The 26327-nt window shown below is 42.2% G+C and overlaps 2 protein-coding genes across 6 annotated transcripts in view; both read left to right on the top strand.

Moving 5' to 3' along the window:
* Nucleotides 1-3146: 3146 nt before the first annotated feature.
* PSMA8 (proteasome 20S subunit alpha 8) lies at nt 3147-14952 on the top strand. Of its 2 annotated transcripts, XM_005280004.5 has the most exons (7): nt 3149-3391; nt 6978-7104; nt 9382-9506; nt 10421-10543; nt 11881-12000; nt 12101-12163; nt 14428-14952. In XM_005280004.5, exons 1-7 carry the CDS (start codon nt 3290-3292, stop codon nt 14515-14517), a joined length of 750 nt encoding a protein of 249 aa, XP_005280061.1. In that variant the 5' UTR covers nt 3149-3289; the 3' UTR covers nt 14518-14952. The 2 variants fall into 2 exon arrangements, with proteins under 2 accessions (XP_042710790.1, XP_005280061.1); XM_042854856.2 differs by lacking the exon at nt 11881-12000 and having other exon boundaries at nt 3147-3391.
* A 4620-nt stretch (nt 14953-19572) lies between these two features.
* Nucleotides 19573-26327, top strand: part of TAF4B (TATA-box binding protein associated factor 4b) — a 160115-nt gene continuing 153360 nt past the window's right edge. For all 4 annotated transcript variants that reach the window (XM_065585403.1, XM_065585401.1, XM_065585402.1 and 1 more), the window contains exon 1: nt 19573-20465. In XM_065585403.1, coding sequence (XP_065441475.1) covers nt 20042-20465 — 424 coding nt within the window. In that variant the 5' untranslated portion in view covers nt 19573-20041. The remainder of the gene's footprint in view (nt 20466-26327) is intronic.

Below are 26327 nucleotides of genomic sequence, written 5' to 3' on the forward strand. Positions count from 1 at the left end.
CCTGATCCTGAATGCAGAGCATCTGCAATTCCCACTAAAGCTGAGTATCACCATCACCAAAAACACTATGATCAAGATTCAGAAAGGGAGCACAGCTCATTTCTTATGATCTTATGAGTTTTGGTAAAAATTAAGAATTCACAAAGCTTTTATGCAGGTTTGTATTGGCTTACAGGGAAATCTCCCAGGAAGCCTCAGGACTTGGAGACCCTAAAACCCATCCATTAACTGGGAGATAAAAACAGATCCTATTAATCTATGCGTCTGGGTTTTTACTGGCGGGGGGTTCAGATCCAACAGAACTTGGATCCAAAGATGTATCTTGGGGGAGGAGCATGACCACTGGAGCAGCATGGGGCCAGGAGGGCGTAGGCCCTCTGTTGTTTCTTGTGTGTGCATTTAGCATGTTATTGTGTTATGCATTATGAGGCATGATCTGAGATGCCCCATAATGCATACTATGTTAGCATACCAAATTCAAATACTAGAGGTAGCAAATGACAGGATGGCAATGTATGAGGCTTACCTCTGAGGCACCAAAATATCACAACATGAAGCAGCTGCAGTGACACTTCCAACCCCCTTATCTGAGGGGAAAAAAGATTGTCCCCCACACCCATGACCTCTATAAATGGTAATGATGATGATTGGATAGATCTCCCCACTGTCCACATCATCCTTGCAGATCCCTCTTCTCTCTTTATCCTGGAAGTTCTTGCCTCCCAGTCTGAGGCTGCTTTCATGCTTTAACTCTATCCTATTTGTTTGACCTTTTGGTTTTCTACTCTTCAATCCACTTTATTTATTTATATTCTCTTTATATTACTTTTATTTTAATCTCAGAAGGATAATCAGACCTGTATAGTATTATGGGTATTTTCACACTGTGCTCTTTAGTTATGGAACTTAATTTATTTATACACTACAATCTCAGAATCACCATATATTATTTTTAGGAGAGGATCTTCAATAAATCTATTTCATTTGATAATAAATGACCAGTAATAAATGGTACAATGAAACACAAAAGCAAGGAATACATATCTGTGTTTGATCAAAAATAGATTGCAGAGTTGGTTTTGTCAGCATTAATAATCATTGGTGCCATTTCTCTTATATAGTGCCTTGGTGACAAAAAAAGCACAGAAAAGAAAAGAAACAATATATGGTATTCATAATTGTGCAGATATGCTCTGCGTATTACTGTTCTTGAAAGCAGTTTAGAAAATCCTGCTCTGTAACTAAAATCTTGAAATGCTGAACGTACATTTATTGTTTTCCACTTTAGAAGTCTGTAGATCACTTTATTTCCCATTTTCATTATTTATTTATAAAAAATTCTCAGTATTAATTATTATGAACCCGATCCTGCAGTCAGATCTGCACAGATGGATAAAATTGCACAATTAGGGTATAAAATGTTATCCTTAGTTATAAGTGACTGAAAATAGGGGAGTTTATGAAGGATTATAACAGGGATCCTTTCCTTCTCAGCCCTCCCTATACACAATATCCAGAGGTTCACTCTTAACCTGAATCTAGAAGTGCAATATATTCACATGTAACAAGCTTTAAAAAGGAACCAAAAAAGACTTATGTAGCATAATCATATCCCATCAAAATTAGTGCTGTGCCCCTTCTCCTTGACCTAGCCTTTGATACCCCGCCCATTTGGTCCAATCCAGCAAGTGATGAGATGGCACGAGGATGAAGTAATTTAAGTCAATGGAACTCCACCAGGGCACAGGATTCATTGTAGGACTGAAGTCAAAGATTCTGAAAATGCAAACACTTATGCCTGTGCTTAACTTTACTGCTAGCTGTAGTCCTGTTTTCAATGGCACTGAAGTTAAGCTTAGGCATAAGTGTTTGCAGGATCAGGGCCAAAGTTAGTAAAAATAGCTAGAATATTTACAAATTTCTCTTTTCCTTTCTCTGGCCCAAGTTTCCAGCCTGGACTGCACAAATACTTCTAATATGCAAGCAAGTGAAATGGTGGGCTTTCTAAAAGATGCCACACAAAAACAAGCTGTATTTCTTTAAATATTTTTTCTTTTCAAGCAATGTCTCCTTTAAAATAATAATGTAGCACTTTTTAATCTTTAGATCTCAACATGCTTTACAAGATAGGTCAGTATGATTATCCCTATTTCACAGGTGGAGAAACTGAGGCACCGAGAAGTGAAGTGACCTGCCCAAGGTCACCAAGCAGACCAGTGGGAGACCCAGGAATTGAACCAAGGTCTCCTAAGTCCCAGTCTGGTGCCCTTGTTTGCAGATTTTCAAGCAACACTATCAAAGTGTTAATGCAAAATGAAAATATTGGCCTCAATCCTACAACTGGAAAAACAAGGTTCCCAATAGGCAATGGGGCTCTGACTCTGCAGTTCCAGCTGGAGAACTGGGGTAGTGCCAGTACGTTTTGGGAATGGTGGGAGGAGGTGTTTGCTCCTATTTGGTACTTGTGCATATGGGAAAGCTACTGACAAGAGCATTGTGGTGGGGTCGGGGAACTGGGGATACATTTCTTAACTCCATTGAAATGCATAGGACTACAGAGGAATAGACTTTTTTAATGGGGAGGGGGACTCTAGAGTTAAAAAGGAACAGAACAGCTGCTGAAGATCACTCTAATGAGGAGCCAAAGTTGGTCAGGTGATCGCTTTCCTCATTGGCTCTCCGGCTGGAGAATAAGCCAAGCCTTTAGGCTGCCCAGGGCTCTTCCTGGGGTGACAATCAAAGCTGTTCCCCGTCTCTGATCTCCGGGGGCTAGCCGCACTCCAACCACCCTGTAGCCTCTAACTCCCTGGCAGCTTTTGTCCCATGATTACACGCGTCCACTTGTAACGAAGCGACACTCGTTTCCAGTCCCCCCCGTGTTTCCTTGGCTGGTTTGTGCAGTCCTGAATGCCTGGGGGCTCTTGGCTATCCAGGCCTGGGAGCGAGGAGAGCTCTGAGGAGGGAAAGGCTCGTTTACTCTCCAAAGACCCGGGGCCCGTGTCCTCCCTCTGAGGACAAAGGGGCACGCTCAGGCCCTGGCAGGGTCAGGCCGTCTAAGTGTTAGGGCTGCCTCCAGCAGCGAGCCTGCCTGCGCCCTCCGCGCCAGGGCAGCCCCCAGAGCTCCTCTCCCGGCGGCTGGCGCGCTCCCTAGGCAGCCCCCTGCTGGCCGGCTCCGGAACAGCAGCCAGCCAGCCAGCCCGGCAGGCAGGGAGGGGTCACTCGCCCGGAGCAGCAGGTGCGCGGAGCGGGAGCGGCGGCCGGGGCGTCCCCAGCGCGCCGCAGGAGGAGCATGGCTGCCCGCTATGACCGCGCCATCACCGTGTTCTCCCCGGACGGGCACCTCTTCCAAGTGGAGTACGCCCAGGAGGCCGTGAAGAAGGGCTCCACGGCTGTGAGTGCGCCCTGTGCAGCCGGTCCCCCGGGCAGCGCCCGCCCTGCCTCCCCTGCGCCTTCCAGCAGGGAAGAGACAGCCCCTGGCACTGACCTGCCTGGAGAGGGAGGGTGGGGGAGGAAGGAAAGGAGACTCCTCATCTCCTCGGGGTGTGATAGGGAGAGACCCCCATGGGGAGGGGCTGGAGAAAAGAGAGACTCTCCTCTCCCAGAGAGACTCCTCCATGTGGGGCTGGGATACGGACAGGGCTGGTGCTACCATTTAGGCAAACTAGGCGGTTGCCTAGGGCACCAAGATTTGGGGGTGCCAAAAAGCGGTGCCCCCAATTTTTTTTACATCGTTCCTACACCCCCTCCTCGAGCGCGCGGTCGCTGCTCCACTTCTTCCGCCCCCCAGGCTTGCGGTGCCAGTCAGCTGTTTGGCATTGCAAGCCTGGGAGGGGAGGAGAATTAGAGCGGGGCGGCGTGCTTGGGGAGGAGGCGGAGCTGGGGTGGGGAGCTATCGTGGGGGGGGGGGGGGGTACCTCAAGGCAGGGGGGGGAAGCTGCCGCAGGGCTGGGGGGGGGGCGCAAGGTGGAAGCTTCGCCTAGGGCGCGAAACTTCCTTGCAGCGGCCCTGGATATCGAGATACTCCCTCATAGGGGCTGTGATAGAGGAGACTCTTCCAGGGGCCATCAGAGGGAGAGACTCACTCCCCCATGGGGTGGGACTGGGCTAGAGAGAGACTCCCTTATCAGGGAGAGTTATGGTTTTGTATGCCTATTGGAGCGACATGACACACACTGATGGTGTGACCAACTGCCCCACGTACATACCAAGAGACTGCCCCAAACCATGAGGAGAAAGGAGCTGGAGGCTCCCTCCTGGCATCAGGTATTGAGTCTCACCATCCCTGCTTGGGATGGAGGATGTTGTTTTGGTGTGTTTCAAAGTGACATTTACCTTCAGGAGTCTTGTGCCATTTAAAAAACAAACAACAAAGGCCTCTCCATCAGATTTTCCCCAGAGCTCATGATACCAGTCCTGGTTGGTTTGCTGCAGAAAGAGAGCTTTTTAATAGAAGCCAGTAACTTCACAGCAGTGACCCCCACTAAAAAAATGAAGGAAAAAAGTGCCTCTACAGGTGTAGTAAATTAGGAGATGCCCAAACTGCCTAGCTCTGGGACCCATGTGAGCAATTTGCCAGGAGCCCAAGTGGCATTCCAAATATGCATAAAACAGAACAGACAGCTGCGTTGTCTGTAATATGCAAAGGTGTGGCCTGCAGGGTTGATTGGTTGTAGTACACTATCCTCTGGCTTGATCTGTGTTGTGGCATTGAACATATAGACATACAGGAGATGCAGGCTTAGGTAATGACAAGAAAATGTTGATTCAGGTATCCCACTCATAGAATAGGTGACTCCTTGCCTAGTTCATGACTGCCTAGAAGGAACTGCTTACACACTTACAGGATCATGCAGAAAGGTCACAGAAAAGTCAAGCTCTAACAGAGACAGACCTCCTATGGCGTACTCCCAAATAGACCTTCACTACGCACAATCTGACCTGTTGCCACTTGCATCAAGATAGAAAATTGCATGTTAGAACTTGTAGTTTTCAGGTTGCACGTGTGTATTAAGGTGTAATAAGGCTATGTTGTAGAACCACATGACACACATTTTAACCACCGTGCAAAAAGTTAGTTAAAAAACAAGGAAAAAAAATAAGTGTGATGATTTTAGTGTTTACTTCGTTTAAAGAAACTGCAATTTTTTTCTGCTAACTCCACGTTTAGATCCATTCTATAAGAAAATTTAAAGTATGGCTCTACTCTGAACAATTATTCTGTAAAACTTCCATTGTGACATTCTGTAATTGTCTGTCTCTCGTGCACTTCCATCTAGTGTTAGCTCAGCTTACAAGTAAAACAATTATTTTTCTTATTGCCAGCTCTGGAAGTTTTAGTCTGAAAGTCAAGTTGGGTTCTTTCTGGGTATCATATTATCACCAGTATAAAAACTATACAATTAGAGCTTGATTAGTAATTTTGTTGATGTGGATGGCAAGGCGGGATCATTCCCAGGTTACTTGCACACCTATAGTGACTCAGCTGTGCTAGCAGGAGTAAAAAAAGTAGTATTTTTATAAATAATGTAAATAGATATAACTGAAGAAGATGACATTTAATGTAATCATTTTTTTACCATAACTGCACTTTAATAAGCCCTACTCCCACAGCACGGGACTCCCCTGCTGAGACCCCCACACCCAGACCCCTCCGTTGAGCCCCAACCACTTTCACCTGGAAGCCCCTGCAGAGTCCCATTGCCCCTGCACCTGGAACCACTCCAATGAGCCTCTGTGCATACAGATCCCCCCACACCTAGACTCCCCACTGAGCTGCCTGCACCCAGATTGTCCACAGAGAATCCTCTCATCCCACACCTGGATCCCCTCCACACTTGGATCCTGCCTGGTTGAGCCTGCCTGCCTCGCGCCTGGTGCAAAGGGACAGGGCCCTAGGGTATTTCTGGGGCAGGCCCAGGCCTTGTGCTGTGTCAGGTTCGGATGCAGCCTCACCACTGAGTCTGTGTCCCAGGAGGCTGAAGGGTGATCTCTCACCTTCGTGCAGTCAGTGGCCTGTGTTCCCCACTGCCGTGCTGGAGCTTCTGCCTTTATTTATTGACAAATAAAACGTACAGAATTTTAAAATATTGCGTGCAGAATTTTTAATTTTTTGGTGCAGAATGCCCTCAGGAGTATTTAGAGCACTTTGAAGTCTGACAGTGATTCAGTCATCCAGGGAATAAGTTCTGATTCAAATGGGGAGAAAATACCAAGTAATAAATAAAAGAAAGATAGAAACAAAGTTCTCATACACTATTGAGATGTTGAAAATTGTCTCCGCTATTACAATAATATCAGCCTTTGTTGCCCATCTCTCTATTCTGCCCCTTATGCATGGTTGGAACTTCCTGTAAACATCCACAAAGTACATCTTTATCCTTTTAAAAACCCCTCCTTAAAACTCTCCTTTGCCATGATGCCTACAAAAAAATCTTGACATCAGTTAGGCAGCTGGCGTGCTGATACCACAGGCTATCATGCTGCAATATTACCTCATTGGTTCCTTCTGCTCCTCTATCTGTCTGACCGTATTCACCTCTTGTAACTTGTCTTATACTTAGATTGTAAATTCTTTGGGCAGTGATTGTCTTTTTGTTCTGGGATTATACAGCACCTACTACAGTGAGATGCTAGTCTGTGACTGGGACTCCTAGGTGCTACTTCAGTACAAATAATAAATAAGACATCCACAGCTTCTCAGTATGGCAGCATACCCACCCTACCATTTTCATTTCTAACAGAGGGTCAAATATTATTGTTTATTACTTATTGAATACCATCACCGTGGAGACTGTAACAGTCTAAGGCTCTTATTCTGCAAAGAATTAGGCATATACATAATTTCATTCTCATAGCTTCAGGGCTTAAATGTAAAGGGTTATTCTTACCCTAAGTACCATAATATCTTCATTATATTGTTAATGATGAAAACATTTCTGTTTCTAAAGTTTAATTATTTTTTTATGATGACTTAACAGGTTGGAATTCGAGGGCTGGACATAGTTGTATTGGGGGTAGAGAGAAAGTCTGTTGCCAAACTTCAGGAAGAAAGAACTGTGAGAAAGATTTGTGCACTTGATGATCATGTCTGCATGGCTTTTGCAGGTATTGGTTATAGAGTTATTGCTCTATGGAGCATCTTATTGCAGATATATGTTGTGCAAGAGGCCTTTAAAGACCTGTTCCTGGATTTAAGAAAAAATATTACTGAGGTGGTCAGGATAGTTCAGGAGACTGGTAAGACTTTTGCTTTTACATCATAGGTTTGAATGTAGTGACCAGAAATCACTGCCTAATGGAGTTTTTTTTCTGTGGCTGGTGGGAAATAATTTGGTCTTTTAGAAAATTCTGAACATTTAGGGATTTTTGATTGACTGTTTCCTTTTTTCCCCTCTTGCTCAGATAGATATATAGATCATTAGCAGTGATGGGGCCAGTTGGAGCAGCAAGCTGCCTGTAGACTGGCTGCAATAGCCTTAAACAGACCGAGAGAAGAGAACACTGTACCTGTGACTCCATCCCCAGAAAAAGAAATTGGGGTAATATTGGGGAAAACCCCACAAATACAGGAGAGACATCATGGGACTGGAAAAGCACACCCATCCCATTCTTCTTCACTGTGTCTGCCCCTGGAATCACTTTCTGAGGGTAGGGAGAGAAATACCCTCCCAGGCAACTGGTGTGGGGGGAAGGAGCACTTGTGAACACCTGCTGCCCCCCCCACACCCAAGGAGTAGCTTGGGGGGCATTTAGACAAACATCCCCTTTCAGAAAAGGTTGGGGGAAGAAGAACTCAGCGGTTTGTTTACGTGTTTGCAGTTTCCCCATTCCCTCCTTATCACTGCTTGCAGGGAGAGAGAAGAGAGGGGACCATAGAGAGACCCTAGACCTCCTCTTTTTAGGCTGTGGTGGTGCTCCTTTCAGCTCTCCCTTCCCTTGTTTATTTTAGGGCTACTGTAGTTTCTACAGCCTGCTTCTGCTAGGCCTGAGTGCCTCTGCTAATTATGTATGAATCTGTCTGAACAGGGGTGAGACTTATACCTGCAGAATAGAAGGAAAAGGAAAGGATCAGCTAGGGGTCCTTAAATGTTCAAAACACATGCATGGGCATGCGTGTACATACATACACACAGACACACACACAGCATAATTAGTCATTTACCCACCCTAGCCCTTACTGTTATAAAAAGTGATAAATTAATAAAACTGCTAGGGTTTTTATGGAAGATTCAGCAAGAACTTCCTAAGATGTCCATTTGCCTCAACAGCTCTTTAGTGCCCACCTTGCTGCACCATTTTTTGTACGAGAAAATAAGTGTAATGTAATTAGATCCTGTAACACTTGTGCATGTGTTTAATATTAAGTACACAAGTACCCTCATTGACTGTGTTTGCAGGATTGAGGTCTGAGAAACTAGAGTGGAAAGACATTTTGAAGAGGACATAAGGGTGTATTTTATTCTAGAAGAAGGTGTAACAAATAAGTTTTTGGTTGTCACTTGACCCACTTGATAATTTAAAGATACACAGTCAACTTAAATCAAGCTTGGAGGAGGGATAGCTCAGTGGTTTGAGTATTGGCCTGCTAAACCCAAGGTTGTGAGTTCATCCCTTGAGGGGGCCATTTAGGGAACTGGGGTAAAAATCTGTCTGGGGATTGGTCCTGCTTTGAACAGGGGGTTGAACTAGATGACCTCCTTAGGTCCCTTCCAACCCTGATATTCTATGATTCTGTCTCAAAATGTCTTGCCTACTACTGTTACAGGCAACAGGGAAGATTATTATAACTAAACAAAGTAGAGAACAATGTTTTTTCAGCTTTATGTTTTTCTTTCCTTTTCAGTTTGTTTGCTTTTGTGCAATTGACTATACTTTGTGAATGGTCAGACTCCCTTCTGTAGTCAGACTCAGACAGAGGAAAATGACTTTCACAAAGCAAGAGGGAGGAAAAAAAGTAATGTTTGTAAAAACACAACACTTGGAAAGAGGCTCACAGCAGATGTAGTACCAGAAACTACTTTTTAACTCACTTTTTAAATGTACGAAACTTCAAGTTGTCAATATCCTTTAATGATTTGTTTTTGCTGCTAAAGCAAGTGCTCAATAAATCCGCATTCCTTAATCTTAAAAATGTACATGTTCTGAAATGTGCATTTCTTACAAAAATGTTTATTTTAAACACTATTTTCTTAGAATAATTTGTGTTCTATTTATAGCCTGTATTTCTGTCTCTGTTAGTCAGGTTTTGAGCAAATTGGTTTTTGATACTAAAGAAAAAAATTTATTTTAATAGTATATTTCTTCATAAATGATACATGTATTGTTTGATCAAGAAAGACTATTCACTTTGTTGTAACATATTTGATAATTATGATTATGTAGGTCTGACTGCTGATGCTAGAATAATAATTAATAGAGCCCGTGTGGAGTGTCAAAGCCATAAACTTACTGTTGAGGATCCAGTCACAGTAGAATATATAACACGCTATATAGCATCTTTAAAGCAGGTAAGTATCTTACTTGGTGTTGTTAGTTTTCCATAAGGGCCTTTAGATAACACTATTTAAAAGCAACCAAGCTGGTTCTATTTCACAGCAGTAGAAATAGAAGCCAGGTGTCAGATTGCCAGTAAAAATGGGAGCCTGGTTAAATTTTCTTCATTGGACTTTTAAGAATGTATATAGTGTTTAAAAGAAGTAATACTAGTATTTTCCACAAGGAAATAGTTTCCATTATTAGCTTTTCTGTTTGGCGGACCACCTGCAAATATCGCTCCTGCTCTACTCTCATGTGCTGTAGTCCCTTTCATACATTTCCTATCTTATTTAGAAAATATATTATTGTATAGCAAAAGTTAAGATAAAACCAATTTTAAAAAAGCTTTTTTCAGATCAGTACTAGATAGTGTGAAGGGCTGAATTTAAGGTAACACTTAAATGCAGATCCTTAATCTCAAAATGTCCTTCTTTCTTCATATTAATGGAACAGTTAGGAATAGTCTCATCAATCACAAATCTATGGGGAGATGTCTGTTGAAATCTGCTAATGACAGTACCCTGAACCCTGTTTGCAATAGCTTCATATGTAAAAATATTTAAGCAATATGTTTATTTTTAAATTCCTACAATTAGTTTAGACCTAGTTGAGAATATTTTATAGTGTACTTTGTCTCTCACTAAAAGCCAAATTCTGCTGTCAGTTACTCTTGTGCAACTTCACTAGGGTTGTAAAAGTATAACACAGAGTAGAATTTAATCCCAGAATATTTAGGAATTGCATTCTCCCAATAGTAGGTTAATAATAATCAATTATAGGTTAAATTGCTGTGTAGAGCCTTTTCAGTTTTATGCTGTTTCATATGTACTAGACTGATAACATTCCATGAAGGTAAAAATGTTAAAACTGTACATCTTGTTCATAGCGCTATACACAGAGCAATGGACGTAGACCTTTTGGTATTTCTGCCTTGATTGTGGGCTTTGATGATGATGGTAGTCCCAGATTGTATCAGACAGACCCATCTGGTACATATCATTCTTGGAAGGTAAGCTCCAACTTAATTCATAAATTGTATTATCTTAGTGCAAATATTTACATAGGCAGTGTATCCCAATGAAGTCTGATGCTGCATTTTGTACTATGGATTCACATAACCAAAGAATCTGTTCCATGCTTTCAGCAGGCTAGTTACAGTTGTTTGAGCACCAAAGCTAATTTAGGGTACGTTTACACTGGAATAAAAGACCTGTGGCCCAGCCATGGTTGGTCCAGGTCAGCTAACATGTGTTGCAGGGCTACAAATTGCTGCTGTGTTTGGGCTCAGGCTGGAGCCGGAACTCTGGGCTCCTCCCCCCAAGCAGGGTCCCAGAGCTTGGGCTCCATCCTAAGCCCAAACATCTGCACAACAATTTTACAACCCCAAGGCAGATGAACTGGGTTAGCTGTGGGTGTTGAATTGCTGTATAGATATACCCTTAGCCTTATAGTTAAAGAATTAGTGAATCCACAGCAAAAATAAGAATATAAATTTAAAATATTTACAACAGCAAACATGTTGCATGGTGATTGCGTGTACGCTATCCCCGATTATGAGGCGATAACCTCTCCATAGTGAATGTTGAAATCAGATTCCATTATAAAGCCCTATTTCAAACTCCCCCTCTCCTTTTAAACTTTCCCATCGAAAAATGGAGGCATGGCCTGAAAATTACCATATCTACTCTGAGAGCAAAAGAAAACATAGGAGAGATGTCTAAAGACAATGGGTCCAACCTTATGAGTTACAGGTCATTAAAAACTACCTTACTTTAAATTTAATTTGTCTCTTTTTGCTCAAAAACAGCTTGTTACTACTCTTTCAAGCCTTCTATTTCCATTTATAGTCATCACCTGACCCCTTCTCAGCTGGGTCTGAATTGCACAGGACTGCTGGCCCCAGTCCCTTAAATGGGGAGACCACCCTGTTACAGCAAGGAAGTCCTAGCATGGTCAATTTACGGAAAAGGGGGTTCTGGTGTGAAAAAGCTTGAGAACCACTGTTCTAATATTTTCATGTCCTCAGGTATTACAAGACCTAGGACCACTAACGATGTTTTCAAAATGCTTCAAATTAACAAGGTTTATTATGCCCTTTTGTCTTCTTTCCTTAAAAATGTAAGGGCCTGGGGCCATCTTGAAAATGTTGCACTGTTCCACATGGAAACAGTGAAATAAAGTCTTTGCTGCCAATATTGCAAAACCCAAATCACATGTTACATAATAATAGTGGGGGATTGCGAAATCAGTATCGTGTGAGAAATGTGTGCAGACCAAATGGGTTTGATTAGGTAAAACAAATTAATGTACATGGTGGTTAGATACATAACTATGTGTCTTCTACAGGCAAATGTAATTGGTCGCAATGCTAAAACTGTGCGTGAATTTTTGGAGAAGAATTACACAGAAGAAGCTATAGCAACTGACAAGGAAGCTATCAAATTAGCAATCAGAGCTTTGCTAGAAGTATGTAATCCAGTAGAATGCATACAATAAATGCTTTCAGAAAAGCTTGTTTTTCTTCATTTTGAAACGTATTTGTAATGATGTTTTTGTTGTATACTAGGTTGTGCAATCTGGTGGAAAAAACATTGAACTTGCAATAATAAGGAGAAACCAACCACTGCAGGTATGAGTTATTGATTACATAGGCATAAAACGATAATTCCTATGAAGAATCTTTTGACAAAAATTATACCAGTTTACACCTGTGCATTTCAACTGGATGTAAGTGTCCCTAACATCTAGTAAAACAATATTATGTGACTTCTGTTGTGTCTCTGTAGATTGATGATGCTGTGAGATATATAGTAACTGCTGATCATTTATATTGTACTATAAGAAGCTGTGTTGGGAACATTCAGTGCAGGAAACAGTTCTGGGAAAGCATATCAAAACATACTTTTCTATATTGTGTGTGGGAGACATTTTTACGTAGTTTACATGGCAAGACTCATAGTAAATTTTGATATTGTACAGTTCTAAAAAAGCATTTTTGCAATTTAATATTTCTGGCAAACATTTTGTGACCCCTTTTTGTAGCTGCTATTACAGTGGAAAAGACAGATGCCAGGCATGACAATTAAAAAATAAGATTTCCATAGAGAGTTTCCCATCTTTTGAAATAAACAACTCCATTCTTCTGCATACATTACCCCCATAATAGATAAGTGTACGTAATCTCTTTAAGCAATATTAACTGTTTGAGTTGTCTGGAATTTTAGTAAGATATGATATTTAGTCCTCAGTCCCAAATGATACAATATTCCAAAGAAATTCTAACTTTTCGTTATTTCTGCTGCATCTGAAAGAAGCCCAGCTCTAGAATAAATTCTTGGCAATATAGTCAAAAGATTTTGACTTATAAAGATAAATGGTGGTGTGTACACTCTTGAAATAAACGCATCTTCTACAAACTGCATTCATCATTACACCTTTAGCAATGTATCACCATTTCCTGCAGTAACACCCACATCCTGTAGACTCAAGTTCAGTAAACCTTTATGTCCATACATTGCTATCGTGAATTCTGTATGCTGAGGGTGAATCGAATGATGAATTGTTGATAGAAGATAGCGGGCTAGAAGTTTAGCCAAAATCACATATGTGCTTTATCAAAGATAGAGTGATAAGAAAGACACCCTGTTAGGACAGGTTTATTGCTATGAAGCCCTGGAGAGGTGGAGGGGATGTGAAGGTTCATCAACTCAGCAGGAGCTCCCAAGGACATTTACTTCTGGGAATACAGGAGAAATGAGGATACTGCCTAACCCTTTGAAAGAGTAGGGCATGTACTTCATAGATTGGGGTGGCCAAACTGTGACTCATGAGCCATGTGCAACTCTTCAGTTAAAGTGCGGCTCGCAGAGCCCCTCAAATCCCCCCATTCTCCACCTATGGATGATGGGGTATGGGCTTTTCTCCAGTGTGGGGTCTCGGGGCTTCAGCCCTGTGAAGCACACCTGCCAGGGCTTGGGGCTTCAACAGGAGCAAGGCTGAAGGCCCGCGCCACACAGGACTAAAACCCTGAGCCCCGGCAGTTGCGTCCCAGCTCTTGAACTTCTGAAGATTGTCATGTGGCTAGGAGGGTCAGTAAGGTTGGCCATCTTTGTCATAGATAATAGTGGCCCTTAGTATTCTTCCTTCTGTTATCAGGGTGGTAGAGGCATCAAGGGAAAACATCACCCTCGCATAGACATTTTTTCCCCCAGTCCATAAACATGGCTTCAATTCTTATATTCACTATTTTCTTTCAATGATGTTATATGGATTTCTAACACTTGTAACCAATCTGAAGGTTTGGGTAACAACATATTTATAAAGAACTAAGGGGGTTATTAGATAAACCATTTGCCTTTAATTTCTGGTAAGAGCCTGTTAGGATTTGGTTCCAGCTGGAGGTCTGAGTGAGTGTCCAGAAAACTCATTTAAATTGCTAGTGGACAGCCCAGTAAAATGAAACCCTCACACATAATTTGACAGAATTGCCAGTCTGTACTGAAGAAGCCTAGGTTCGTGCCAGTATAGACACTAAATTACCTTCTGCTGTTTAACTTAAAGTTGTTAGTGGAGTAGCTCACGGTACAGCTATCTCACAATATCTGGCCTGTGAATTTACTTACAAGGAAAATAATCATCCCTGGCAGTCTCTTAACCTGTCAGGTTTATAAATGCAAATCTGTATAAACACACGTCTTGACTTCAAAGAATTCACACAATTTTGATTCTGTCAATTTGTGTCTCAGATGGGAGCTTTTGAAACATTTTTTTTCAACACTTCAGGAGTACATTTTGGAGCTGTGAAATGTAATTGAATTTGTGGATTAAAAAAGTGCAGATGGAATCCGTATTAGTTACACTTTATACAATTCTTTGTCCTATGTTCCATTTCAGATTTTTAGTGCAAAGGATATTGAATCACAAGTCGCAGAAATAGAGAAGGAAAAAGAAGAATCTGAAAAGAAAAAGAAGAAAAGTATTTAAATCCCAGATAAATGCTGATTGCTGCTTATTAAAATGTTTCCAAAGTTTTAACAAATACTAGCTGACCACAATATTTACAGCTGCTGAATAAACTTGTCTCTTTCATTATCAAATACTCTAGTTTTCTGAAACCTGTTACAATTACAAATGTGCTAGTCCTAATGTGCTTGTATTTACTATGGTGTGCAAACAGGCAGGTATTTGCACCTTACCATTCCTCCATTTATTTATTGTTTACATATTCAGCATTAAAAGGCATTGTCAAACTTCCTGTAAGCAAATTATCACCAAACTATTGGCACATCTCTGTACAAGATATTAAAGGTTTCCAAGTGTTCAATTTTTTCTTATGTAACTTTTTGCAAGTTTGATAAGTCTGTGTTTACATACTATTACTGTTACATATGGAATTCAATAAAGTTCTGATTTATGTTTTGACCGTTTAATTTCTTGTGTTGCATTTTCCAAAGCATGTTGCACTGCTAGTCTTTCTCTATCGTAGATGGCACAACACATTGAATTGCACCACTGTTTGAATGATAGAAACACCTTTCTCCTATTAGTGGATTGTACAAGATAGTGCATGGTATTTTTCTTAATGCATTTGTATTATATTTAACTTTCAAAATCTTAACTGATGAAGCCTATCATTTGTTGGACCAATTTCTGTTCTCCAACAGAAGTTGGTCCAATACAAGATATTACCACGTCCACACCCACCTTGTCTGCCTGATATCCTGGGATTGATATGGCAACAACTACACTGAATACAAAGCCTATCATGTTAGTACTGCACTGAGAATATATTTGTCGCACAGTTAAACATTGCACCCCTTCTCAGGAATATTTTTTTTAATTGAATCTCTCCTACCACTGCAACCTTTCAGTTGCCCAACTTCTCTCTCCCTACCCATTATTATTTTTCTTCCTCTCTTCCCTCCTTTACCCTCTCTCTCCCTCAGTTTCTCTCTTTACTTACTCCCCTGTCTTACTCCAACAATTCTATTCCCATTCTTCTCCTGCACTCTAACCCCAACCAGTTAGGTCCTCATGATCCCATGACCTTGCCACCTCACTGGGCCACTTTAGGGGCTGCATTGGCTGGTTATGTGTCTCTAGTGCAGCAAGAATTGCAGATATACCTCCAGGGAGGCTTTCTGCTGGTATGAGCAAGCTGCCCTGAGATACATCCACTGTCTTACCTCATGGCTAAATCAAGCTACTGATTATTATTATTGGTAACTAAATACTTTCTAGCAAGCTCCTTAGAATATACTTTTTACCACGCATTCTTGTATTTTTAGACATTTTATATTAATGTAAAGTTCCGTTGTATCATGGCTGTTCTTTTATTCTATATTTATGAAGACGTGTACATTTTAAAATACTGTTTGATGTCTACAAGCCTGAATGTTCAGAAGAGAAGTCCACCCATATAAAAGGTCAGCTAGCACAAGAGGACGGAGGAGAAGACACAGGTGAGGGGGTATTTGTGACATCAGGTCTGAATTTCAAAAAATGCCATCTACAACTGCACACCTAATATGCTACTGTGATTACTGAGGTTGTATGCGAATAGCCAGTTATGCACCCAATTGGCCATTTGAATCAGTAAATACATGATTTGCATTCACAGTTGTAACTACACCTTCATTGCTTAATCTCTTCTCTCACTCTTCTCCTTTCCAGACTAAATAGTCCTAGTTTTTTTTTCTCTATTTGTATAGCATCTCTTTTTCCTTCCTGACTTTTACTGCTCTGCTTGCTGTCTCTTTTGGCAATTCATCCTGAAGAGCTCAAGTTCTCTGGTGTGAAGTTATGCTGCCACTTTAATGCATTTGGAATGCTGATAAATCTAGTCATGATCATTTAATTTTTTCCAAGAGAATGTAATTTTAATTTAACTAGTGAGATTGATTCCTCAAATACATTTCCAATTGTTGCAATTATGTGAATGAATAAAATTGTCAGCAGGCCTCCCAAGCCTCCCTCATTTGAGTTGAGTTTTAAGGCAAGTATTAAAAGTTTCTCACTCTGACAAAGAATTTCTGTGTTCAATTAAAATTATAAAATGTAACTGTTTTAAAAGGGTCACTGTCAGATTAAAAATCTTACTTAAAATCATTTACTTCCCAGCGTTATAACCCCTTAGATTATTACTGAAATAATTTTAAGAATCCAGATTGCATACTCCTTACTATTCTGGATTGCTTTTGCTTTTCTTTCAGCTTGGTCAATGGAGATTGGCTAATTAAAGTTTTGTTTATTATAACTGAAATATTTATTCAGTACCCATAAAGCAAGGATTAAAGACTAGCCAAGGTGAAAAACTGTTCCCCTATTCCCCTTGCAATTTAATGGAATAATGCAATTGTGTACTCTTCATAGATTGTCAACTCTCTCTCTTTTTTTTTAATATAACTTCCTAAATATCTTCTGTTTTTCCCTTCTGGAGTTCTCTGATTGTCTCTCAAACCCCTCCCCCTAATCATGCTATATTGTTGTTCCTCCATTACTTTCACTATCTTCAGGTACTTCTCTTTCTCATACTTCATTGTGTTCTCTACTTCTTTTTTTTTCCCCCTCCCTTTCAAAAACTCTCTCCCATACTCATCTCTCAGCTTCACCCATCCATGTCTACCTAGTTCACATTCACCCTGGTCCATCCAGATATGGGTTTTTGAAATAATCCTTCTGGCCAATGAATGGTAGGTTGACCCTAAGGTACAGAGGCAATGTCCAAGTGACAAGCCTGCTCCATTGCGCACCTCAATTGCTGGAAAAGTAGATGATGCCCATGGACACTGCCTGGTGATCTACTTTTTGTATCCACCTCCAGCTAGTGTCAGGTCACTGATAAATATTTATGCCCCACAACCCCTCTCATTGCAGGAAGGGAGAAGAGAATTCCTTCTCTGTTCCCATCCCACCACAGAATCACTTTGCCATTGGGAGGTCTCACACTACTCTACCTCTTCCCAGTCTCCTCGCTCCTGTGATGGAAGTCTCTTTGCTACTCTTTCCCTCACTCAACCTCTCTTTTAGACAACTCCTCTCCAGTGATTAGCTCCAGTGCCAACCTCATGTGTTGTTCATAGCTTTTTCAAGCAGCAATAGAGTGAAATTGTCCAAAGCTCTGAACAGAAATGGTAAAAGTTGCAAAGACTGTAGTTAGTTTTCACCCTGCAGCAGGTTGGCAAACTTATGAATGTCAGCATGGAGCTGTCCATCTCCATGTTAGGAAATCAATACTGCATCCTTTTACACTCAGTTCATGTTTTTTGTATCCATCAAGACTAGCATTTGTTTTAATGAAAACTTAGATTCTGTGGATGCTAATGGAAGCTTTTCCAGGCAAGTGCCTACTTATTGTGTTCACGATTTTCATGCACTGATTAAAGTAATACTTTTCATTTCTACAACATTTTCCATAAAAAAAAAATCCTCAAAATCTTTACAAAAATGAGTGTCTCAATATGAAAATCTCACATTTCTGTTTGAAAATATTGCACCTACCATAGTTAAAAGAAACACCTACTATCACCAGGCCAGAGGTCAATGAACAGGATTTTGCTGCAGTTTTAATAAATGTTTACATTGTGCATTTGATAGCACTTTACATATGATCAATTTCACTGTTCTGTATAGTAGGCCTTGATTCTGCAATCACATATTTGCAGTTAACTTTATATGCATGACTTCCATGGCACCAATTATTTGCTTAAAGATGAGCATATGTATATGCATAAACATTCACAGGATTGGGACTATGGCCCTAATCCTGCAACAATTTCATTAGTCAGCTTCAATTTACCACAGTGATGGAACTACTCACAGTAGTAAAGTATTGTTATCCCTATTAAACAGGCAATGGAAACTGAGCCAGAGACAGAAGAGGCATTCCACTCTGAAAAATTACATCTTGTCTCCTATCGACTTCCATAATAAAATATGCTTAGTTTACATGGGAAATTTTTTCATTTTTTTTTCTGTAAATTCAACCTGGGATCTGAAAGTCAAGCTGGGTTCTTTCCTTCTCATTCACCAAAAATAGGCCAAATTTTAGTCTTGAGCATTAGTCCTGTAACGAGGTCAACCCAGGCAATTGTTGTGGCATCAAGATCTTAGTTACACCCAGGTGTTCTGGAACAATTTGTGTAGTGGGGATGCTGAGAACCATTGAACCAAACTATAAACCCTGTATATGGTTAGCACCCACACTTCCAGCACCTGTGGTTACACCTCTGCAACTATTGTTTTTAAATTGTCCCCTCAATGACACCTCAATTGCTTTTACAGCATTTGCACAGGCATAAATGACTGAGGGTGCCTTAGAAGAAATATAATCTAGTTAATTCCCTTTTATCTTTGTTGGTTCTGTAGTGGTAACAACTGTAAAACCTCACTTTAATCACTTCAATCAGCAGGTGTGACATGTGAGTCTAAACGGGCAGTAGATGGGGTGAGTAAAAAGGCAACATCTGAAGAAGTGGGCTGTAGTCCACGAAAGCTTATGCTCTAATAAATTTGTTAGTCTCTAAGGTGCCACAAGTACTCCTGTTCTTTTTGTGGATACAGACTAACACGGCTGCTACTCTGAAACCTATTAATATGGTCGTTTTTCAGAACAGAACTACTCTTCAAGAGCCCCTGCCTGTAACATACTGAGCTCCCTCAATTCCTATTTACTTTAGAGGGAGAAGAGAGGCGCTCACACTACCCTGAAGGGTTTTTTTCATCCTATGTGACTTGCCCAAAGATACCCATAGAATCTGTGCCAGAACACGATATTGGTTGAAGGTGCTCTAGGGGGATTTTTAAATCCCGCCCTCCAAATTGTAATGTTTAAAACGGTCTGACACGTTTCTTTGGCTTTGCGGGCTTGTAAGAAAAAATGCCAAGCGAACCCGAAATGTTCGGCCTGAACCCCGCGGTCCCGCTCGAGAGCCCGACCAGCTGCTTCCTCCGAGGAGAGCTCCCACACCTGCCTCCTCAGCCTCCCAGCTGTTTGGAACGCGGCCCCTATGACGCCACAAAGCTCCGCCCCATAGGCTCGTTCGGCGCCACCAATCCGAAGGCAGAGTGCCCAGGGAAAGCCCGGCTGCGGCCCCGCGCGCCTGGAGCGCGTGCGCGGGGGGCTCCGCGTGGCTCTATAAACATGGCTGGGGCCCGCCGCGCGGGGGCGGGTCCAAGTGCCGGGCTCCAGAAGCCTAGGGCGCCGGCGCAATAGCGTGAGCCGGCTCTCTGTACCCGGCCGCCTCCGCTGGGGGGGAGGCCCAGCCCAGCCCAGCCCAGCCTGCCCCACGTGTGCGCAGCCGGCAGAGGACGGATGACCATGTGTTTTCGCCAGTGTGGCAGCGGGAGCCTCCCGGAGCAGACCGCACGCCGAGGCGGTGTGTGAGCCCCGGGTCCTGCCGCGCCGCTGCGAGACCAGCCTTCCCCTTCCCGGCTGCTATGCTGTGGGATAACGCGGACGTCCCGGGAAACTCCAACCCTCCCCGCCTTGGTCCCGTTCTCCTCCTCCATGAGCACCTCTGCGGCAGCCCCGGTGAGGGTGATGCCCGCCGGGCACCCTGAGCAGGCAGTGGCGGCTCCTGCAGCGAGCGGGGCCGGTGGGGCTCAGCCGGCACCTGCCCTGCTCTGCTCTCAGAACACGGTGCCCCCTGCTCCTGTCTCCGCTGCTGGCGCTCCCGCGGGGGCCCAAGCAGTTGCCTTGAGCCACGCAGTGACTAAGGTTCCCATCAGCCTGGTACCTGGCGTTACCCAGCAGTCACGGGTGGTGACTGCCCCCGTGGGGACTCTGGTGGCTAAAGTGGCCACTATCACCGCTGCCCAACAGCCACCCAAGAACTCTGGTGGGCCTAGGCTGGCTGCTCCGCAAACCGTGGCTCCCAAAGCCCCCCAGACCACTACAATACAACTGCCTGCAAACTTCCAGATCCCACCAGGTGAGTCTCCTGCTTTTCTCTTCTACGCCCCTGAAAGGCATCGCACTGCTAAAGGACCGCTGTTGTGCTAGGAGAGTTCAGTGCCGTGTGAAACTTCTTTAGCAAGCTGACTACAGTCGTAATGCAAAGTGCTCCACTTTGATCCTGAAGTACTGTTCTAGATTCTTTTGTAAAGCTCTCAAGTAGGAGGAAAAAATCAGGAACGTTTATATCTTTCTGTTTATATGTTCTCATGTATTCATTTAAGAATGGCCATACTAGTCCCTCTAGCTCAGTATCCTGTCTTCTGATAGAGCCCAGCTTGGATACAAAATTTATATCTGTGGCTATAAAGCAGATATCTCTGGAGTTGCCTGGCTCTAGCAACAACCAGCAGGGCCGTGGCCAGTGGACCGGGCCAGGAACTGCAGCGGCAAAAGCAGCAGCAGCATGTCAGGCCGCCACTTGCAGGAGCCAATGCCCAACCCGGGCAGCTCCTCTGGTGTGGCTATACTTCCCCCATCCCTACCCACTGGGGCGGGCACCAGGTTCACCGGCAGCTATCCCTGATCATGCTAAGCCCTGATCATGCTAGTGGTTCTCAACCTGTGGGCTGCTTGCAGCCCAATCAGCACAGAGTTGCAGCTCATGTGGCATCCTCAGGGCCATACAGGTAGTATTGAATGCGGCCCACAATGGTAAATAGGTTGAGAACCACTGCGCTAGTGTGTGCAAGTGGCTCGTGAGCTTCCAGACAGGAGAAGCACTCCGCTGTGTGGAAGGGACTCCTGTCCGGGAGCATGTGAGCCATTTGCTCACAATAGCATAAGGAACAGCTGCTGGTAAGCCTGGTGCCCATCCCAGTGGGTAGGGCTGGGGGGTGGTACAGCCACACCGGAGGAGCTACTCCAGACTAGCTGCTGCAGTTCCTGGCTTGGTCGCTGGCCATGGCCCTGCTGGTGTCACTCGTTGCTAGAGCCCTACAACTCCATGGATATCCACAGCTATCCGCATCCATGGATATACATTTTGAATCAGCGCAGGTGCTTCAGAGAGAATGAACAGAATAAGCAATCATTGACTGATCCATCCCCTGTTGTCTACTCCCAGCTTCTGGCAATCAGAGGCTAAGGGCACCCAGAGTATGGGGTTGCATAGGATCCCTGACCATCCTGGCTAATAACCATTGATGGACCTGTCTTCCATGAACTTATCTAATTCTTTTTTGAACTCCTTTACAGTTTTGTCCTTCATAACTTCCCATGGCAGCGAGTTACACAGGTTGACTCTGTGGTGTGAAGAAGTATTTTCCTTTTTACATTTTCTTTAACCACTGCCCATTCATTTCATTGGGTGACACATCTGGAACTTGTGCTGTGTAGGGGTAAATAACGCTTCCTTATTCACTTTCTCCCCACCATTCATGATTTTATAGACCTCTCTCATATCCATCTTTAGTCATCTCTTTTCAAAACTGAAAAGTCAGTCTTATTAATCTCTTTGAGATGGTGTGACCAGTATTCAAGGTGTGGGGGTACCATGGATTTATATAGTGGCATTGTGCTATTTTCTCCTTTATCATCTATCGCTTTCCTAATGGTTCCTAACATTGTTAGCATTTTTGACTGCTGCTGCGCATTGAGCAGATGTTTTCAGAGAATTATCCACAATGACTCCAAGATCTCTGAGTGGTAACAGCTAATTTAGATCCCATCATTTTGTATATATGGTTGGGATTATGTTTTCCTATGTGCACTACCTTGCATTTATCAGCATTGAATTTCATCTACCATTTTGTTACTCAATCACCCAGTTTTGTTAGGTCCCTTTGTAACTCTTCACAGTCAGCTTTGGACTTAACTATCCAAATTTTGTCTTGTCTGCAAACTTTTGCCACCTCGCAGTTTACCCCTTTTTCCAGATCATGTATGAATATGTTGAACAGCTCTGGTCTCAGAACATATCCCCAAGGGACATCACTGTTTGCCTCTCCATTCTGAAAACTGACCATTTCCTCCTACCGTTTGTTTCCTACCCTGTCTTTTAACTAGTTGCTGATTCATGAGAGGACCCTCCCCTCTTATCACATGACTGCTTACTCTGATTAAGAGCCTTTGGTGAGGTACCTTGTCAAAGGCTTTCTGAAAGTCCAAGTACACTATATCCACTGGGATCATCCTTGTCCACAATGTTTGTTGTTTTCCCCTCAAAGAATTCTAATAGATTGGTGAGGTGTGATTTCCCTTACCAAAAGCCATGTTCACTCTTCCCCAATGTGTTCATCTGTGTGTCTGATAATTCTGTTCTTTACTACAGTTTCAATCAAATTGCCTAGTACTGAAGTTAGACTTGCTGTCCTTTAATTATCAGGATCCTCTCTGGAGCCTTTTATAAAAATTGCTGTCACATTAGCTGCGCTCCAGTTATCTGGTACAGAATCTGATTTTAAATAAGTTACAGACCAAAGGTAGTTCTGCAATTTCATGTTTGAGTTTCTTCAGAATGCTTGTGTGAATACCGTCTGGTCCTGGTGACTTATTACTGTTGAATTTATCAGTTTGTTCCAGTACTTCCTCTGTTGAGGCCTCAATCTGGGACAGTTCCTCAGATTTGTCACCCTAGAAAGAATGGCTCAGATATGGGAATCTCCCTCACATTTTCTGCAGTGAAGAATTCATTAGCTTGTCTGCAACAATCTTATCTTCCTTGAGTGCTCCTTTAGCACCTCTATTTTCCAATGGCCCTACTGATTGTTTGGCAGGCTTCCTGCTTCTGATTCACTTAAATTTTTTTGCTGTTAGTTTGAGTCTTTGGTTGCTCTTCAAATTCTTTTTTGGCCTGTCTAATTATGTTTTTACACTTGCCAGAGTTTATGCTCCTCTTGGTTTTCCTCAGTAAGATTTTACTTTCACTTCTTTAAGGATGCCTCTTTGCTTCTAACCACTTCTTTTACTTCGTTGGTTAGCCATGGTAATATTCTTTTGGTCCTCTTACTATATTTTTTTAATTTGAGCTATAGATTTGATTTGAGACTCTATTATGGTGTTTTAAAAAAAGTTTCCATGCAGCTTGCAGGCATTTCACTTTTTTGTGACTACTTTTTAATTTCCATTTAATTAGCTTCCTCATTTTTCCCCTTTCTGAAGTTCAGTGCTATTGTGGTGGGCTATTGTGATCTTAGTGAAGTTACTTGATTGCTCTGCCTAAAGTTTCTTGTAAAATAAGGTTAGTTCCCTACCTTGTAGAGGTGTTGTGCAGAAACATCCATTAACATTTGTGAGGTGCTTGGAAAATACTGATGGTGGAAGGGAGAAGAGGACCTAGGTCGATCACCTTTTTGCACACTGAACTGTAGATTAAAAGCTGAACAGCCAGGTGGTGATATTTTCAAATGATAGAATTTAGTTCTGAAATGTTGTTTGGTTCTAGCCACCCTCTCCCAAAAAGCAGATAGCAAAAATAGACTGGATTCAGAGACGTATACCAAAAATGATTGTAGAAAAAGTCTTCATGAAAAGAGATTAAAAGGATTGGAACATGCAGTTTAGGGGGCAGGTGAAGTGACAATATGATATATAGAAGATTGATCAGGTGCTCCACTCACCCTTCCTCATAATATTGCAAACAATGGGTTATTGCTCTTATCAGTGTTAAACTTGCTTTTCTGCCTGCCTCATCGCAAAGCTCTGGATTAGATGACCGCTTAGATAGTCCCTTCCATCCCTACGTTTCTTTGAGTCTGATTCACAGCTTTTTTTTAAAAAAAGTCTGTTCACTGGAATTCACTGCCACTATACATCGAGACCACAAGACTTTAGTGGAATTCAAGAGCTGATGAACACTGATCTAGATTAGATGAAGTTCTTAACATTATAAGGGAAAGAAACAATCATACTTCTGTTGGAGGTTAACTTATGCCCTGAAAGTTCATACCCCAATTGTAGTGAAAAAATATTTGTATTTCCATAATTGTCTACCACCAGGAAAATTCCTATATTAAAAGCATTTGTTACTAACAGTCAGATAGGATACTGGAGCAGATGGGCCACTGATCTGATCCAATATGGTAATTCCTATATTCCTATTACATATCCACAATTTTCAGAACAAATTCAATATCCTGAAATACACTTTATGTATTCTTTTGTATTAAAGAATACTTCACAAAACTCATGTTATGGAACCCTATCAAGTTTAAAAAAAACTAACCTATTTTCATTAGTCAGTTTCACTTTCTGGTTCTCAGACTCCACCACAATGATGTGGTGTTCTAGGTTGTGAGCACATCAAGGACAAGTTTAAATCCTATCCAGCTTTCCATTGAAATGAAACATTGCAGAAGTGTGAGTGTTAGGTTTTGTGAATTCATTTATTAAAAAAAAAAATCTAAGTTTTGGCCTCTAATAAGGTCCTTTTACTACATACTGATTTTTGACATGAAGATGGGTTTAAGAAGAAAAATTGAAGTGCATGCTCACTAGTGATTATCATAGTTTGGGAACTTTCATATGACTTTAAATCTATTCACTTTCCATGAGTTTTTTCATAACTTGTGTATAATCTGTATTGAAGATGTAGTTTTATACAAGGCTTTTTTTCCTATCAGTTGTCTTTCCTATTTAAGTGAGGAAATAGTGTTGAATATGGTATCTATGGAACTACGCAGATGTCACAAATGCAGCATTACATTGCATCTTCTGTTTGAGCCTGGGATAGGAAAGGGTGAAGCTGAGCTAGGTTTCGGACTGGAGTTGAGGTTTTAATATTTAAAAATATTGCAACTTGTCTCTTAAAAAGCACATGGAGTTTCCTTCTGTGCTACCAGTGTACAAAGTTAGTTAAAACTCAAATGTATAAACATCACTGGGTGATGCACTTTGAATGATTATTTTGATCCTTTAAAAAGAGACTCTTACACTTGAGAAGGCTTTATTCTATTTATGTCTTCTGTCTTCTGGATTTCATTCTTAATTAGCAAAATAAAAGGTTATTCAGGCAGGTAGTTCTGATGCTGAATTGTAGCATTATAACTATGTAAGTGTTCATGTGAATGCCTCAAACACATGGTTGACTTAATCACTGAGTGTCAAAGCTTATATTTGAAAATAGCCACAAAAACTAACAGGCAGAAATGAAAAATGGTAGGTACGAGAATACAAATAGCCTTCAAAATAGTGGTGTTCAATCTGTGGCCCTTGAGAGCAACTATTGAGAAGATATGCATTTAATTATGAATTAAAAGCATGTTCCCTGTGATTCTTGAAGTGTTTGAATTGGCCCTGTTGCTATGGGAAGAGGTAGGGAGCACCACTTACACTGTTCGGTTTAAAGCACTTGCAGTGTGAACTGGGTGCACTCTTTAGCAGCAGATGCCCTTTCCTGGTTGCAGCTGCTCATTAGCTCCTCTGCTGGCTGCCTGCTGCTTTGTGAGAGAGATGGGAGGAGAGAGTTGCGCTGGGCTGTGGGAGTCCTGAGGGAGTTTGCCTGGCTCTGCCGGGTCTAGTGGACCAAAAAGCAATCCTAATTTCAGTACTCTATCTTCCTTTCCCCCCATCCTTGTTCTTGGATCTCCTTATATTCTTTTTTGCCCTTTCTGTCACTGTTTCCCTTCCCCCTAAACAGCCATCCTGGGAAGCCCAGGGGAAGAGGAAAAACAGTTACAGCTCCCTGACTCTCTGGCCTGGGACAGGTTAGTCAGTCTTGTGCCAGCTGGCAAACTGTCTGCTAAGGACTGCTATCTAGCAGATAGGCAGAGCACCGTGCACTAAAGCCACTCTCCACTGTGCTTGAGGTATATGAGCTGTTGTCCGTTTCACAGCCACTGGAGGATGTACTGCACCAGAGGGGGATCCCTAGCAGGCACTTGCAGGTGGGGGACTAGCA

This window comes from Chrysemys picta, chromosome 2 (assembly GCF_011386835.1).
Source record: "Chrysemys picta bellii isolate R12L10 chromosome 2, ASM1138683v2, whole genome shotgun sequence".
NCBI classification, from domain to species: Eukaryota; Metazoa; Chordata; order Testudines; family Emydidae; genus Chrysemys; species Chrysemys picta.